The following is a 19,277-nucleotide window of genomic DNA, read 5'->3' as shown; positions in this document are numbered from 1 at the left end:
AATAGGTGTAGTATTTGCTGTCTAGAAACATTCTGATTAGTGTCCCCTGAGAGGATTATAAATTAATAACACCCAAAAATAAATTGTTCTTTCCCTTCCCTAAAAATTCAGTGATAATCAGCCTCTCCCACTTATTAGCATTCACCACTGATCCTTCAGTTCTATCCTCACTGAGTTCTTGCAAAGTGTTTTAAATTTACAGAGCTTTGAACAGGTCTTGTAGCGGCCAGTCAGCAAGTTTCCTGTCCATCTGACACCAGAGGTTTCATCTCTTTGTCTTTCCTTGTACCAGTTGTTCTGAGACTCTTGAACTCTAGAGAAAGTGTGGGTCTTGAATCCTTCCCTACCTTCTCCCTTTCTGGGAGGGCTTCTATGGAAAGGGGGCATTGGAAATGAGAGAAATTTGAAGGTAATTGAGAAATTAATGGAAAGTGAAATTAAAAGTTTGATGTTAAGAGAGGGTTAAGATTTTTCTCTATCATCAAGCAGATTTTTATAGAGCATTGAACATGTGTTAGAAAATTTTTTTTAATAGCTGAGGATATAAAGATTAATATGACATGGTTCTTGTCCTAGAGACTTACAGTTCAGCAAGACCTGCAAGCAAAACATTAAAATGCAATATGATAACAGATTTGATAGTGTTTTTAAAATTCATTGAGAGCATAGGAAAAGGTGGAAAGAAAAGTTTAGTTCCACTCACTTCCCAAAAGATGATTGATAGTGATGAGACAGTAATTCAAGAGAAGAGAATTAGACTTTCTAAAGCCAAATATTCTTTGATATTGGTTTTCTTGTAGCTTAGTAAAAACTAATATTGTTTCCAATGTTCCATATTCTTTGAGTGTTATAAATATGAATTGTACAGACAACGGCAATTTAAAAACAGAAATTTCATGGATTAATTCCTTTTGAATAGATCCCTCATCTGCAGTATTTTGTTAGGTACTTTAGAAAATAATGTACTTACAGGTTCCTCTTTTGATTTTCTTTGGGTTTTCTGTAGTTTAGGTTGAGAAAAAAATTATTTTCTCTTCCTGCTCATTGGGCTTCTTGGAAATTTCCACTAACTGTAAGAATACCAGAGTTCTATATAACCCAAAATTCAAAAGTTAGCCACAGTTGAGGGAATTCACATCTTTTCTCTCTTTAAAGAGCAAATCAGGATTAATGAAAAAAGAAATAGTGGGAGGGCACATGAGGTTTTACTTTGACACTTGAAGACAGCTTTAGGCACCAGCCTTATAGCTATATTTACTTTAAAGTGTGAGAGGGAAGAGAGCTAGGAAATTGGAAGAGATGGAATTTCTTTGTTCTTCTCCCAACTCTCCTTTATTTAGTATATCTTCAAGAAAGAAAGAGAGTGTCTCTTAGGTTGCATTAATTAGGCAATGCAGAGTGTTTTCCTAATGTTCAAAATCTAGTTCACTTCAGTTGTGTTCTAATGCTGATTATGCTATTAGAGCTGGAAGGCAGGACCTTAGACTCTGCTCCACCCTATTTATTTGACACACAAGATAAAAAATGCCAAAAAGATCAAGTGACTTTCCCGGAGTCATATTGCTGAGTGACAAAGCAAGAAGAAAGGGGAAAAAAGAAAATCTTCACCACTTACTCCTAGTTCATTGTGCTCTCTACTGTCGAAAGCTGTAGCTGAACACAGTTAAACCATGCGAAAATCATATTATCTGTTTGAGATTTTAGAAATTTGATTACTGCAAAGCTCTTTCTGGGCCAGATGTACTTCTCATCCTTTATTGCGTTGTAGTCTTCTTAAGGAGTAAGGGTCCTTTTAGAATCTAGATTCTGGCCTCGACTTTTGAAAAGAGGCATTAATTAACTGGGCAGCTGACACATTCTTCTGGGAACTACAGGGGCTTGAGAGAGGTTGCCCCCGGTCCTCATTCCAGTGATTTCCTCTGTTAACAGAGCACATTCTGAGCTCTCAAATGTGCATGTGGCTTGTCCCTCACACAGTGCTAGATGGTCAGATGATGAGAGTTTAATGATTAATACCAAGAGAAGTTATTTCTTTGGCCGCTATGGGCCAAGAATGCTGGATAGCCAAAATGGGGCCATGTCTAGACTTTCATGGGATGTTATTTATTATAAGACCCTGATGTCTCATGAAAGAAACACTGGCTTTGGCTATATAGTCGCTTGTGAAGTTCTTTGACATTCAGTTATTTGAAAGAGAGTTTCTAAAGATAGTGTTATTTGGATGGTTTCAAAACAAAAATGTGTAAGTTAATTTTGGTCTGTTTAGTAACTAGATGGCCAGGAAAGAAAATTTGAAAAAACTTTAAAGTAGATACAGACCTATAAACTGAAAGGGACACTAGGCCGGCATTGGGAAACACTTAGGCACTAATGCCTGCCATCTATTAGCTTTGTGATTTTGGACAGGTCATTATTGCCTCTTTCTAAGTCTTCAGTGTATGCATTATCAGATGGGTAGGTTGTACAGCTAGATGAATTCCAAGGCTCCCTTCTAACTGTTTCTCTTCTAATCTTTATAACTTAGGTGATCCCTGAGCAGCAAAAGCAGTATATGATCTGAATAAATCTGACATGTTTATGGGGAAAATTGGAGGGAACATCAAACATGGTAGAAGTTCAAGGGTAGTAGGGCTCTAACAGACTCTAGGTCCAGGACCTGTGGTATTGTTGGATTATTTAGAAGGTCTGCCTCCCGTAAAACTTAGAAACAAGTAAAGGTCAACTGTTCCTATTAAAGTCATTTTCTTTCCTGGATGTAAATATCTATTTGTTGTTCATAAATTAACTATTCTTTCTGCAAATATGCATCGAGTTCCTTCATCTCATCAGGCACCAAGATGAAGAAAACAAATTTCCTGTGAACACTCAAGGAAATCCACAGTTTAGTTTGAGGAAAACAATATAAGTAATGCAAGTTTAGGATGTTGAAAGCTGAGCATAAAGTATCCTGTATTTTCTTTGCACTCAGGGAGGGACATGAATCAATAGTTATCTGGAGAAGGGAAAAACAGTGCCTCTGATTATACTTTGAATGCATAATGTTCTTTTGAATATTTTTCTGTCTAAGAAAGGCAGTTACTAAATTACTAACTTCATATTTATTAAAGAGAACAAAGGCAGTGTTCTCTTTATGTAGAATTAGTTTTTTGAATTGTAATATTGTCTGTTCACTAATCTTATTTTATGTGCATAAGGGAGTGCTCGCCATTCAGATAATTTGATGACTAATGTTAATAAAGTGAATAACATACCAATTGTGCATAACTGCATTTAATACCAGTGTCTTGGATTTGGTACAGGCATATCTCCATGTAGAATTTATATCAGTGGCGGAGTGAAAGAGGCTATGTAATAATAGAGATATTAAAATTATGTTCCTTTCTTTCTGGAATTGTAAAATAGAAGTCCATTTTGTTACATGCACACCACATTTTTTTATACGCACTTATTTCTTTTACCACACATATTGAAGAAACAGATAGAAAAATATTATTGTTCATGCTTATTACCTCAATGCAACATTTTTTCTTCTTTTGAAATAGCAGCTATGTTCCTAGCATATGCTTCTTCAGTAAATTTATTTTGTCTTTGCCAGAGCATCCAGGTATTAAATAAAACTGGGTTCTTTTCTCTTCTCCCTGCCTCCATCCAGCAGCTGCTTTTCACGTTTCTCTCTCCTCTTGGTAACACTTTTCAGGAAACCATGGCTGCACTTCTGTCACCGGCTTCTGCTTAGAACTAGTCTATTTTTAACTTCATTACCGCTATCTGCCTTATATCTATACTTCCTCTTTGATCACCTTTAATAATATCATTATTACTGTTACTTTTCTTGGGTGTTTTTGTATTTTGCCTCCTTGACCCTGGTTAAATCCACCCCTCTGCAATACGCCCACCCATACCTGAGCCATTCTCAGGGCGAAGGAGACAAAATACAAAAGATATCTGCTCTAGAGATAATTAAAAGCTCCCCCCATAGTTTTCTCAATCTGATGGCTTAGAATATCACAGACATAAATCATTTCTTCATTATCACTAATACTACTATCAAATGCTTTGCAGAAGTTAGGAGTTATTTTTTTTCCTCTTAAAATATTTTCAAGGAAAGCCCTATATAGTAACATTTGCCTTTTGATGAAAAAGTTGAAATCTTAATGTTTGCCCATGATGTCAATAGTGTTTGTTGATTGACTCTTCTTCATTGTGCTCATCCTATGAATAACAACAGCAACACTCAGTATAAATGTATTAATGCAGCTCATCCACTCAGCTTGTTCCGTTTCTTTGTCAGTGCTTCAAAGATCTCTTGGGTTATATATCTTTCTTTTCCATCACCAGCATCTTGTGGAAGCTGCTACTCATTTGCTTCCGTGGGTATGCTGGAAGCGAGAATTCGTATACTAACCAACAATACTCAGAGCCCAATCTTGAGTCCTCAGGAGGTTGTGTCTTGCAGCCAGTATGCTCAAGGTAAGTGTTGTATTTCAGGCTCTATTTACCTATGTGTAGTTGGCCACTGTTGGCAAAGGCAAAAGGATGGTGTGGTAGAGAGAGAACAATGTCTGTCATCAGAAAACTGTGGTGCAAGTTCTGGCTCACTCTCTCATTAATGAGTGGTTTCTTATGGAATTCACTGTGCTATCCACAAAATGTCAATAGTTACTATATATCGAATGAGGACTGGCTCTTAGGAGCTTCTTATATATATTATCCAACCACCCAAAACCTTGAAAAAGTAGATATTATCTCTAATTTATTGACAGAGAACAGACATGCAGTTGTTCCATAATACTCTGAAGGTCACACAGCTTCTAAGCATTAGTTTCATTTTAAACAAAGGTCTCACTTCAAAACCTAACCTAATTCTTATTAAAACCATAGTAACACTGGTTTCTCTTTAGGAGAAATTTGAAATTTTGTATGTACGTTTTCAGATCAGGGCATATGTAATGCATGTAGAAAGCCCAGTTGTCGTTGATTTAGGGGGAAACATTCTCATTTTGAAGTTTTCTGCTGGCAACCCCAGATTTGGCCACTAGAATGTCTCTCAGTTCACCAGTAAAACTGCCGAATGATAATTTGTCAGTGAGCTTTTCGTTCTTCCTGGAGTACTTATTAAACACTGACATTGTGACTTCTAGACTCTGGGGACTGTGATGTATCAAGACAGTCCTTCCCCTCATGAAGAGCTATCGTGTGATATCTGGATATTTAATAATGACAATAATAGCGACTTCTATTACCTTTACATGAAGTCACTAATTTAATCCTACAAGGGAGGTACTATTGCTATCTATATTTTACAGATAAATAAACAAAGGCACAGAGAAGTTCTTTATACAGTTTTGGATTTGAACTTGAAAGAATAGGAAATGGGACAATTTCTCCTGTGCCCTTTACTAATAAACTGGTAATAACTCTGTGTCATTCATCCGCAGGCTGTGAAGGTGGCTTCCCATACCTCATCGCAGGAAAGTACGCCCAAGATTTTGGGCTGGTGGAAGAGACGTGCTTCCCCTACACAGGCACTGATTCTCCATGCAAACTGAAGGAGAACTGCTTCCGTTACTACTCGTCCGAGTACCACTATGTGGGAGGTTTCTATGGGGGCTGCAATGAAGCCCTGATGAAGCTTGAACTGGTCCATCATGGGCCCATGGCAGTTGCCTTTGAAGTCTATGATGACTTCCTCCACTACCACAAAGGGATCTACCACCACACTGGGCTAAAAGACCCTTTTAACCCCTTTGAGTTGACTAATCATGCTGTTCTGCTGGTGGGCTATGGCACTGATCCAGCCTCTGGGCTAAATTACTGGATTGTTAAAAACAGCTGGGGCACCAGCTGGGGTGAGAATGGTTACTTCCGGATCCGCAGAGGAACCGATGAGTGTGCAATTGAAAGCATAGCAATGGCAGCCACACCAATTCCTAAGCTGTAGGATATACTTCTCAGCATTTCATACTGATCACCATCAGTCATTAAAGGGGCTGATTTATTCACAGACTGGAGACTTTTACAGCAGCAGTTTCAGAAGATTACAAATAGATTCCTATGAAGATTTTTGCCTTTAAAATTAAAACCACTCTGATTTTAATATACCTTCCCATCACCACTGGCCTACTTTTTTCTAAGTATTCAATTAAATGAGGTTTTTATGGATGATGGTGAGCTATGCAGTACTGGATTTTGCTAATCTTTTCTAATTATTCAAACATGTATTTTTTTAAAATCTATATAAAATCACAAGAAAATATGGCAATGAATATTAAATTTTTAAAAAGATTTTTGTAAATGATCGAGTGATATGTATTATTTGTGTTCATTAGAGAATTTTCACCATTGACTCCTTCAGTTACATTCAGATCCACTTATGTTGCTTATATAAGTATTTTAAGAAGAAAAGGCACTTGAAGGTATTTCAATTTAAAAAAATACTATGAAACTTTATGATAGGAGATATGTTCCAATGATGACTAGTGAATGCTAAAATCATCCCCTGGATATTTGATGAGCCAAAGGCCATAGTGAAAAGAAATAGAAGTTTTGATAAAAATCTGGATATTTGGTTAAACCTTCTTATGGTGATCCTGCATTTGGAAGTATTGGTTAGTCTTCATTGGGTAAGCAGTAATAGCTTAATTAGCAGAATATTAGCAATTTAGATTTGAACAGATCTTTAAGTCTCCAAGAGATAGTTCACAGTGAAACCTTTCTGCTTAGTAAATTGATGGCATCTATTGGAAATGATGAGTTAGACAAAATTAGTTGGTCAGAGCTCTAAAACATAAACAAGAACCACAAGTCTTCTGGAGCTGGAAGATACTGAAGAGATCAGGCAACTTAACCTTTTTGCACAGGAAAAGAAACTAAGGCTTAGAGAGAGGGCAAGTAACTGATCCAAGGTCACGCAGGTGGTAAAAGATGGAGTTTTGATTAGAACCTAGATCTAAGTTCTATTCTCCTTGAGTGCCTTAGACACTGAATCTTAGCATTTTCCTCTAGAATATTCGAATCACCAGGGATACTAGATGGATGCATACTTGGAAGTTTCACTTGACACGTTAAGTCTGAGTTTTATTTTAATCCTCATACTTTTTGCATTGCAATTCACTACAATGACATTTTTACTCTCCTTGAACTGAAATGGCATTCCAGGAATATGCTCCTGTTTAAGGTGTTGCTTCTTGGGCTTGCTGGCACACTGAGACATACCTTTGACCTTTTCACCACAAGGTAACACAGAAGCAGACACTCTGAATGGCAGGCATAGCCATAGACCTGATCATCTGGAAAGCCTCCAAGGAAGTATATATATTTTTTGTTACTGTTACTGATTGAATGTAATTTTAGTCCTATGCTATGCCTAACCTTATCGCTATGTAAAAATGTAATAAGACTTTGAAATCAAGCATGAATTTATTTTTCTCTAAAGTTTATAAAGGTACCACCTGTCAACTTTAACAGATAAGATTTTATTTAACACGTACAATGGAATTTATCCTCTGGTGTTCTACTGGACAGCAATCAGCAGACGCATATGAGAGCAAGTAATGAAGATGCAGAACACTCATAATTTTGCACAATTTTCTGAGGGCCCTGCCTGAGCTCTGAAGGGAAATCATTGCCAGTATCATCTATTAAGTACTTTAGAAAATATAGAAAACCTAAAAATGGGTGTGAACCTAACAGGCAATGAGAAGCAGCTCTTACAACCTTGATTAGTTGAAGGTATGAATGGTATGAAGAGGCCCAAAGTCTTCAGAGACTGCAAGAGGCCTTGTCCTGAATGGGAGTTCAAGTTACACTGCACTTCAACTTGCATTTATCTGCGTTGGAGTTTACTTTCCCTATTTCTATACTACAGAAAGATCACTTATTTCATATACAGTTAGATGAATTAAAAACTAACTAAATGGACCATCCTGGTTCCTCAAGCCATGTGATTAAACTGTTAAGCTTTACAAAAAGCAGCAAATTTCATTAACTAAAACTTGTTTATCTTGCTGTTAATAGAACATATAATCAAAGTCTGTTGACAAATTGAATTCTGGGAAAAATAGTAAAAGAACTCTGGCTAACCTCCCCAAAGATATTTCTAGAAAAACTACAGTGAAAACATGCATGGGTGACAGCACTGGCCACGAAAAGAAACTAAGTTTAGTCGGGCAGTCTAGCATACGCCATGATACTGATTTTGGTGCCTTGGTACCTGGACAGGATTTCTGGCTCTGCCACATATTAGCCATGAAACCTTGGTCTGTTTCCTTAAACTATATGTGCTTCGGTTTCCTCATCTGTAAAATGGAGATAAAGGAATAGATATCTCTCATTGAATTCTCCCCTAAACCCCTACTATTGCAACAAAGGAACTAAATGGATTTGCACTTTTGTGTGATATTATTTGCTTTATTTAAGGTCAGACCTTTCACCATCCCCAATGGGTGAACTAAACTAAATTCAGATAATGAAGTTTCTCTGGCCATCCAAACTTGCTCAATGAACTTTGTATGACCTCTCACCAGTGAACTGGGGAACTGAATAGATTTGGATAGGAAGGGATACAGAGTTCTCTGAGGATTAAATGCCTTCAGATATGCAAAGTGTGTAGAAGAGTGCTTGGAACACAGTAAGTCATCTTTTTCTGAACTCGAATTGTAAAATAACCTTTTGCTATGGGGAAGCAGCTACCATGTATTCTAGTAAAAAAATAAGGTCTACCCTACCATGAGAGGGTAGGGAAGGGATTTTGAGGTTTCTTTTTTTAAAAGGAGAAGAAAAGAACCAACAGGAACATTGGTACAAAGAATCCCACAGAGAAAAATCTTTAAAAACTTTTATGAATTAGGTGATTTTGATTTTTTGGGGGGGGGAGGTGGGGTATAGTTTTATATCGCCCCACATTACAGCGCTGCTTCTGCTGCCTGTTTGGAGAGAAGACCAAGTGTGAGAGGTGATCAAGTTTAGATGGCTACAGCAGAGGTGAAAATCAGGCCCCGGCTGAGAGAAAAGTCACTGTAACTTTGAAGCGAAAAAGACTAAGTTTAATCTAAGGTTGTAACAACTGTATTTTCCTACCCAGAACTTTCCTGTTAGGGTAAGGTAAGCCTAACAGATTCACCACAATAATGCTGGAAGGTCATTTAGTCCACCTCTGTCATTAAAATAAAAATGGGCTCAGCAGGTGAAATAACAGGCCTGCGGTTCTAGCTCCTAAAGATAAATCTAGACTCCTGTGTGTCCAGAACTTTCTACTGTAGCTGCTGCCTCCTAATTAAGAAAAATGGAGAAATCTAAATGTTATGAGAGAATTAATGTGACCGTCACCTTTCTCTGATAAAATCATTTCTAAGCTCCTTTCCAACTCTCAGAAATCCTGTTCTCATCTTTTGGGGAACAAGTACTCTAAACTCCAATCCATGTATGGTGCTTTTCTAAACTCCAATCCATGTATGGTGCTTTAGAAGGTTTCATTTAACAGTTTTTCTCTAAATATAGTGGCATTTATATTTGTATTTCTTAATTATCGTAAAGATTTATTTTTTGGTCTAAAGTAGAAACTGCCTGACCAAGATTGGAGAGTTTTACATATATCATATTCTTCTGCACTGATGGGAAGTATGTGGAATTAAAATTGTATATTAGTGATGGGTCAGCCTTTGGGCCTTAGTTTCATTGGCTATAAATTATTGACCTTATTGAACTGTAGTTCTGATTGAAAGTGTGAATTTGCCTGAAATTGCCAGGACTGTAAAGTAGTTGAACCCTTAACCTACCTTCTGGCCAAGCTGTACAATGTTATGGTGACAGCAAACCAAAATTGCAGGTGATAAATTAGCCCTGCCCAAAAAATGCAGCACATGCCTTTGTTGTTGGGGTCTTTCCTTTTCCTTTCAGTAGACCTTTTGTTAAGATTCCTTTTCTTCAAATGCTTTTTAGTAGTTAGCAGAAGTGAGAAATTTAGCTTCTCCTTTTCCTATTTTCGAGGATATGATGCTGATGCAGTACTTCTATTTTAAACTCTCTGTCCTAAAAGGCAATTTGTTTTTTGAAATTTAATTCTATAGTTAAATGGGAAAAGAGTGATAAACTCTACACTCTCCAAGTTGAGAAAAGAAAAGGGCCAACTTGTTCTTTCCTCTGATACAAAAGGTCTAAGGAGATTAAAATGCTAGCAATCAATTGAAAAGAAGTAAGTGGGAGAAATAGCCTTCCCCTGAGGAAGTGAGGGTGAAGCCAAGAAGGCAAGGCCATGCATTAAAGCAATCACTGAGATGATTTTTTTCTTCCTGTAATGTATTTTCTTAACCTTCAAAAGTATTGAATACTTTCAGTATACTGTTGGATAAATGATAGAAAATGAATGCTTTCAGTATCAGATTTTATACCAACGTTCTCTCTCTTGTGGGGTTCTGGAAAGCTAAAAGAAAAGCTTGCTTTTGCCTTACATAACTAGTCCTTTGCCATCATAAGAAATGCACAGTATTCCTGAGGGAGCAGACAATCCCAGTTCAGCAGGCTAAGATTCAATTGAGTAACAAGAATGAGTCTATGGAGAGAAAGTAAACAAAATAGCATTGTGTGTGAAAATATCATGGACTTTGAAATCAGACAGTGGTGCTTTTGAGTCTTTGCTCCTCCAATGTTTATTATTTGGACCTCAGTTCAGTTATTGAACAGAGATTTCTAGTCTTCAGTGTCATTGCCTGTTAAAGGTGACGCTAATTTTTACTTCGTAGGCTGTGACAAGGTTTAAAAAAATGGGTATTAATGTATTACCCATATTATTTTAAATAGAAAAAGGTTTAAAGTGCTTTACAAAGGTAAAGATGCAGAACAAAATAAGTTAAAAATAAGTGAACTGAAGTAAAGGAAGATAAAGGTAGAAAAGTAGGCTATGACCGTGAATAAAGTCTGTTCAGATCTAGCATGTTACCTGATCCGTAGGGAATGAAATGCTTCAATAGTGCTTCTCAACAAGAGTTGATTTTGCCCCTCGGGATATTTGGCAATGTGTGTAGGCGTTTGGGTTTTCATATTGGGGGAGGAGATGCACTCCAAAATGAATCATCCGGCCCAAATGTCAGTAATGCCGAGGCTGGGAAAGCTTGCTCTACAGCGCGCCGATAACTCCCCGCCTCCCTGCCCCAGCACTAAATGAATGCTACAGACTTTGGAGGATGGAGAGAACTCTGAGGACTAAAGTTTTCCCAGAAGCTTCCAGAGAGCATACAAGACTTGAGCTTATTTGTGAAGAATCAAGAGCTGGAGTAAAAGATGTGGAGGCCCCGGGAGCGCATGAAAACTGAAGTTATGAGAGAAGATGAGGGCACTTCCCCTCATTTCAAGATGACAGATTGAGTCCATTTTGAGTAGATCCCACCCAATAGAAATGCACCTATATGATTTTTAAAATGTATAGAACTTTTTAAGTGAGTAGCTATCATTTATCATAAGAATGGGGCTCATTAGTGGACCAGACATTAGAAGAAAAGAGAAGGGGAACAAATGAGAAGATAGAATGATAATTGGAGGCTCATGCGTATGAGAAAATTCTGCCCTAGAAGATGAATACACCATCACAATTCACCAAACATTTGGTCAAGATAAGGATGAGAAGAAAAGAGGTAGAATGCAGTATTCTTGCTTAGAAAGAGCATTTGTTTAAAACATTGGTTCTTTGCTCTTTCTAGGATATGGACCATGGATTCTTGAGATTAAAAACAAAAAAACAAACAAACAAAAAACCTATGGATCTTTTCCCCAGAACATTTCACATACTCATCCTAAAGTCTGCATAAAATTTCAGCATGTTCTTGGAAACTTACAGGCCCCAGAATAGTAAAGTATACTTTTATGTATATGGCTCTTTTTCTCCCACCAAGTTGCCATTTTAAAGTGCATTTTTTTTTTTTTACTTTTTTTTTTCAGCAGTTGGCTGGGAGGAACCACTGAAAAGGCTTGGCAGGTGGGACTTGGGCACCTGTACCAGGTGGATAACTCAGCTTCCAATGGTGATTTCTCTGTTGGTTCCCAGCCCCTTGTCTTGGTTTCTCGGGACCTAGCCTCTCTCACTCCTTCTATCAGAATCTCTAGAGCAAGACTCTAACCAGTGAAATTCCATCAGGGAACTACGGTCCTTTCATTAATGAGAGAGACTTCTGGTGCCCACTGCCTGCCTTCAAGAATTCATTTTGTGAAACCCCGGGGCTCCTTATAACTGCTCCTGCCGCCCACAGGAGCAGCACTTCTCCCTCCCCTTTAACCTGTTGTTGCCTCTTTACCTTGACTGCCCACTGCAGCAGCTTCACCCAGTAGATACCTCTCACTGCTAAATTACACTTTATTTTTGCACCCAGTTCTGTTTTTATTGGTAGTAATAACAGCTGTCCTTTTATAAAGGTCTTACTTTTTGCCAGGTGGTGTGGTAAGCCCTTTACATATAATGTCTCATTCAATTCCTTGTAAAGAACCTGTTTTACAGGTAAGAAATCAGAGCAATTAAGTAACTTGCCCCAAATCACAGAGCTCATCCATTTACTTGGGATTTGAGCCCAGATCTCTGTTATAGAACCACAGCTCTTAACTACTCTACTTCCTTAGGATGTCCTTCCTGTGTCTCCCCCAGTGGTGTGTTGATCTTTCAGGTCTTGGTCCCTTTCATTTCTCTTGTCTTTTTGTAAGTAACTATCATACTTGTACAATCCCTGAGAGATAAGACTATGCCTTCATCACTTAAATCAAGGTGAATAAAAGAAGGGTGGTCCCAGAGAGAGAGTTTAAGTCAGGAGGGGAATGGGGCAAAATTAATGAATACTCTATTTTAAACATGTTGGATTTCAGCTGGCTGCTGTAAACACAGTAAAAGCTTTTCATTTCAACAAGTGTCTCACCCGAAATGTAATAGCAATTCTTAAGAAGGATTTGGCAAACCTAATGTTTAGCAGATTTACAACAATCGCTGTAAGCTCAAGTGGAAGATGTTTTTTGGCAATGCATTCAGCCCTCCAAGGGAGAGTGGATTTTTTTACTTGGAGCGCAGTGGCAAGGACGGTATTAAGGATAGCAACTTTCTTTCCAATAAAAAAAAATAAAAAAATAGAAACAAAAGAAGAAAAATAATTGAGGCCCTGTATTTCACATGCCTCAGGATATTAGTGGAAAGTCATCAACCCATGGTAAGTTCACAGAACTCATTAGGGTTCACGGAAAGTTTAAAGTCAATCTGGGTATTAGATGATCTCTTTCTTTATATTTGAAATGCCTACCTGTTGGGCTTTTGAAGTTTGATGTAATAAAAGAATTAAAAAGAAATAGCCTTGCAGTTTTTGCATGAATTTTTATAGAATTCAGTTCAGAGCCCTTTAGCATGAAGAGTGCTGGCTTTGGCAAGCATCCAAACAATATCTTTTAAGGGGAGCCTCTCTGTGCAATTAATCACAACATTATTTACAGTTTTAAAAAGTTGGAAACAACCTAGAAGTCCAACAAATAGGAAGTAGATTATTTATAGTACACAAGCTTGACAATATACAATATTTTTAAAAAGCAATGCTGCCAATATAACATTAAGAAATGTTTATGTTGCATAGAATAATGTGTTTTCTTATGTAAAATGCAAATGGACATGGGAGAACCTTCAAAGGGGCAAGAGGGTTATAAATAGCTAAATTAAGTACTTTCTTTATTGTTTTTGTTATAGCAGCTATGTTTAAAATTAATAGAAAATGTAATCAAAATTTGCATGACCTAATTTTCACCTAGAGTGAAAATGGCATAGTCCTCACCACATAAATACGCTCAAATCTCTCCTCTCATAAAAAAGCCACCAACTTTTCATCCTACTGTAAATATCACTTTATTCTTTCCTTCTCTCAACAACTAAGCTTCTTCAAAGAATTTTCGTAACCTTCTTGCTTTTTGTTTTCTCCCCAATCAGTTGAAATCTGCCTTCACCAGATCGTTTCTTTGAAATTGTTCACATCAAGGTAAGCAAAAATCACCTTGTTGCTAAAAGCAATCTTCGGTCTTTATCTCAGCATTTGACATTCAGTCTTCCTTAACTTTGCAACTCCCAGCTTTCACATCTCTATTTCTTTACACTTCTCTTTTCTGGCTCCTGATCCTCTACCCATTCCTTAATTTTACTGTTCCTTCGGCTTCTATACCAATCCCCTTTTCCCCATCACTCTACATTATCTCTTGTTGAACTTTTTCACAGTCAGTATATATTGTCTATGTGCTAGTGAATCTCAAATCTAGCTTTAATCTCCAGAGTTCATATGTTAGCTATCTATCATGGCATAACAAATTACCCCAAAACTTAGTGGTTTAAACTGACACACATTTACTATTATAGTCACTGTGGGTCAGGAATATAGGTACAATTTCACTGTAGTCTTTGCTTCATGCATAGAGAGTGTACTAGCATAGCAAGATTGAATTCAAAAATATGTGTAATCTAATCATGAAAGATCTTGATGGTCCCATACTCTCTTGGTCAGAAGCAAATTATTCAAGGAAAGTGTTACAGAAAGCCTGAATATCAGGAGATGGGGCTCATTGGTGCCGTCATAAAGATGCCTATCCTAAGTCTAAACCAGATAACTCAATTCCCACTTGTATGTAGATATACAAGTCCCATTAACAGGAGCAAAATGCCCTAACATGAATATATTTTCTCTTTCCCATCCCCAGAGCAAGCTCATTTTCATACGTTTAGTTAATGACACCAACCTACACTAAGATTCCAAAACCTGAAATCTAGGTATTATCATTGGTTTATTCATTCTCGGCTATAACATTCAGTTAGTTATGACCTCCTACCAATTTTAATTTATAAATATCTATTAAATTTGTCTTTCCACACATGTCTGTCATTAGCTATCATAATCTATAACTTGTGTCACTGCTATAGCCTGCTAACATACTTTCCTATTTCTAGCCTTATCCTCTTCCAATCCTCACCACAGTGATAGTGACAATGTCACAGCCCTGCTTAAAATCTTTAATGACTTTCCATAGCTCAGGAATGTTTCAAGGAGACAGGTTAGTAGTGTGAAAATGTGTATTCAAATTATGTGGTTTTCATAATACGAGCTACAGAAATTTAAACTCAGCAAAATCTTCTTGGCTGGCAGGGATACATGGAAGTTGAGTGATAAATATTATGAAGAGGATAGCTGTCTGTTTGAATGCTATCCAAATTTATTAATAGGATATAAGTGCTTCAGTGTGGTGGGTCAAATATGGGGAATATAAAGTTAAAACAGTCATATTTGTTTGTAGTGACTGCTATCAATTGTTACTTAAAATGTTATCTTTTTGGAAGCTTGAATCCCTTGAAAATATTTCAGTCCTAATGTATAACCTTCCAAGCATTTTCATTTACTAAAAGTTTCCTACCAGTTCTGGGAAACTCAGATCTATTTATTCTAACACTCTGATCTCTCAGAGCCCCTGCCAGCCCACAGGATGACAGTGTAAGAACAGAAAGATGCTTGTGTACAGTCCTGGCAGAGACAGGGACTTTTACCTGTCAGAACAGAGCTGTAATTTCTCCCCAGACCACATTTGATTCTAGCTGCTTGGAATTTAGACGTGTTTCCTTTTTTTTTTAACAGACCTCCTCCTTTTTCTAATCTGGCCGTGGGGTGGAGATGACAAAGAGTGAAAATGGCATTTCCTAATCAGCTCTAACATGATTGGTTGTCAAATATTTCTTCAGCTGTTGTCCCCAAAAGGTATTGATACCAGTTCTGGAATGTTTGCCTGGGAGCTGTCTATACAGAAGCAGACCTGGGCGTGCCAACTCTAAGCCGGAGGCCAGACACCTGTGCTTATTTCAATCTGTACTACTCCTGTCTTCAAGATGTAAGTCACTGGATTCCCTAAAATACTCATCCTTAAATTAGTTTAACTGGATCAATTTCTCAGGCTTGGAAAATTGTAGATACTTGTTATCCTGACAGCCCCATTCAAAAATGAGATGTGAAAAACACTGTTTTCATAGGGAAACATGAGAAAGAACTATAAAAACCATTAAGATTTGGTTTGGTAGAAGTATTTTCCCATTCAAAAATGAGTAGTGTTTCTGGTGCTTGCTGTCGTACTTTGTAGCTGGCAGCTAGCTGAACTAACTTGGTTTCTGCCAAAAACTCTGGCCTGAAAAGCTTGTCTTCAAATCTCCTGTATTAAAGAAGAATTTAAAACACTGAAAGACTATTTAAATGTCAAAAATAAGATGTTATATTAACCTGATTATGAGACACTATGCCTGTGCAAACAGCCATAATAATAGATTAACTACCTTTGAATGGTAGTATATTGTTTACACCATTATTCAAAGTAACCTATGAGATAAATAGGACAGATTTTAACAGCCTATTTTATAGCAAAAAAAAAAACTGAGTTTCAGTGAGACCAAAAGCCTGGCTCAGAGTATCTGGAAGAACCAGTACTTGAACCCACAGCTTTAGACCTAAGCCTATTCTCTTTCCATTTTCCCACATTTTTTTCAATGTTTATTTTCTAAAATATAATGTAGTAGGCATCAAGTTAGCAATTCTTTAACTGTACTGAGAGAGGAGAGGAGGCATCTGAAAAAAAATGCAAGGGAAAAGGCCTGGAGAAATGACTGACTCAGCCGGTTAAAACTGCCCTCTCCCCACCATTCTGCCCAGTGCTCTCCAGCTAACATGTTTTCCCATAGCTACCTCCCCCACCTCAAAGACTCTCCAGCTCACATTTGTTGATTCATAGTTTGCTATCCAACTAATGTTCTTATCTCTGTAGCTATGAAGGAATAACAAGACTGTGTAAAACTGCTTGTTATGTTAGAGCTCAGCCTTTGGATAGCAATCTGCTGAGCAGGTGCCAGCATCAATAAGTGCTTCTCCCTGCTTATAGCCTAGGAGTCTTGTCTCTCTGTTCAAGAATCCTATAATGGTGCTGATAACGCCAAGGTCACAGTTCTGCAAAACAAACTACCTGTAAGACCAGTGGTCTGGAAATTCCGTCTCCCTTGCAGACCCCCACCCGAAGCTCCCCCTCTCCATCCTGAGAAAGGAGGCACATGTAAAACCTCAGACAAAGGAGTCACATGCACCTTGCATGGGCATTGCAAAAGTATATAAACTGTAATAAATCTAAACCAGACTGAGATTGTGCTTTGGGTCTGTTGAATGCCCCAGGCTCTTCGCCGGCATTAAATTCTCCTTCCTCTAACAAAGTTGTCTGAGCCTCTGAATTCTTCCATCAGGTGTCGCTTCCTGCAACAGTACCTGACAGAAATTATGCATGACCTTTAGCCAATAAGGACTTAGAGAATTATTCATGCCTTCTTTTGCATTAGTACTTTAACACTACTTTTGAAGGTAATTATCCTACTCATGACTCATTTATTAATATAGAACAGGTATGGACTTGGTTGTCTACCAACATGCCTACAAGAAAATATGTCCAGGTGCCATAAATTAGGATTACTCGTGTTCTTTGTTTCTAGAAAACTTATTTTAACTAAGATTTCTGCCTCTGTAAATCCACCATCCTCTAGTTCATACCCTCACATAATTTAATGCTTTGGGATCTCCAAATGAGGTCTGTGTCATGAGGCAAGAACATAGCTGATCTCCTCTATGTTGAAAACCAACACCATTAATTTGCTATCTTTAAATTTGATAATAAACCTTGCTTACTCTACTCCTGTGCATATTGTTTCCTATCATCCTTTGTTCTTTTTCTTGGACAAGGGAGATTAGAATTTGCTGAGGGAAGAGTCAAATGGGATAGTGTTATAAAAATACGCTTGTCGAGCAATATAGGACCTCAGAGGTGAGTAGGTGTGGAATAAAGGGAAGCAGCACTGAAAAATTTGGATTCCAATGAAACATGGTGATATGATCTAGGCATCATTGATATTTAAGGGGACGTATTCTACCACGGATGAATATGATGACAGGAGCCCTCTGGGTACAAATGCTGGCATAACATGTTTCTAAAATCCGGCAAAAGATTCCCAGTTAGATAGTGCCTGGATAAAGTAGGTAGGTATAGTGTCAGGACCAACAGTATAATAGGCATATGTGGTATCTGGATAAAGGAAAATGGTAGGGCTCTGGGGAGGTATCAAGAGGGCCTGGAGTGTTCAAGGTTCTGGGAAGGAAGAAAGGCTGTAGCTTTGGGCCTGGGTTTCACCCCACATACATTAAATTTTAACAATACACAGTAGACTCACATGCTGGTGAAGATGGGGTCAGTGGGGAGAATAATTTTGTGCAGGGAAATAATATAATCAAGTCTTTACTTTGATACCATTTTTATCTGTTAAGGAAATTTGAGAGGAAGGGAAGACTGGAAACAGATCACTTAGAAGGCTGTTATAGCTTCAAAGCATTGTTTGTCTCACCTTTACTCTTATCAGACTTCTCTTTCCAAATATTTATAGGATGGACTACCCTTACCAAATCTTTTAACACTTATCTGTTTCTGTATCATGGTTCCCTAATAAGATTGTAAACTTTGATGAATTTGATTAATTTAATTGTTTCATAGCACTAGGTTCATAATAAATAATCAGAAAAATACGTGAGTGCTCTTCAGTGAAAAATAAGAAGTGTAGCAAATAAAGTGTGGCATGAGCAGAGAAATGGAGGTATAAGATGTCTTATTCAGGGTATAGATATGTCAAAAAGGGAAAGGTTGGTTGATTCCTATAGCAAGGTATTATGAGGTGGGCAACTTTTTGAATCATAAGTCACACCGATTTTCTTATGTTTAGTGTTTGTAAACTATATTTTATATCTTTATCATTCAAATTGTTTGTATATTTATGTGTTACTTGTAAACAATATATAGTTGGATCATTTTTTTTTTAATCCGGCTTTACAATCTCTGAATTTTATTAGCGTGTTGAATCTATTTGCACTCAATATAGTTCTTGAGATGGTTAGATTTCAGTCTACCATCTTGGTGTTTCATTTCTATTTGTCCCATCTACTCTAGATGCCTGTCTTATCTGCTAGCTTTGGTTTATCTGATCCTTATTATTGCTTTAGTTACGTTCTATACACTATAGTCTTCTAATTCCCCAGTGGTAGAGTGATGCTTCTTCATGATTAGTATGAACCTCAGAGTGCTGGAGAGTATCTTGCCATTTTCCTGTAAACTCAGGTAGACCCTGTGTACATATCTCATGGGAGGACTGATCTCTTGTAGCACTCCTGCCCTCCTCCAGGGATAGGATGCCATCTCCTGGGTCCTAGTACCTGGGATGCAGA

The 19,277-nt window shown here is 37.6% G+C and overlaps 1 protein-coding gene across 1 annotated transcript in view; it reads left to right on the top strand.

Moving 5' to 3' along the window:
• CTSC (cathepsin C) overlaps positions 1–7,464 on the top strand; it is a 35,364-nt gene extending 27,900 nt beyond the window's left edge. Inside the window, exons 6-7 of the mRNA XM_039848312.1 lie at positions 4,339–4,470; positions 5,439–7,464. Coding sequence (XP_039704246.1) covers positions 4,339–4,470; positions 5,439–5,941 — 635 coding nt within the window. The 3' untranslated portion in view covers positions 5,942–7,464. The remainder of the gene's footprint in view (positions 1–4,338; positions 4,471–5,438) is intronic.
• The last annotated feature ends 11,813 nt before the right edge of the window (positions 7,465–19,277 follow it).

The sequence above is a fragment of the Pteropus medius genome, unplaced genomic scaffold (assembly GCF_902729225.1).
Source record: "Pteropus medius unplaced genomic scaffold, Ma_sr-lr_union100, whole genome shotgun sequence".
Lineage (NCBI taxonomy): Eukaryota > Metazoa > Chordata > Mammalia > Chiroptera > Pteropodidae > Pteropus > Pteropus medius.
The sequence above is the reverse complement of the archived record's forward strand: the minus strand, read 5'-3'. Positions and strand labels throughout refer to the sequence as shown.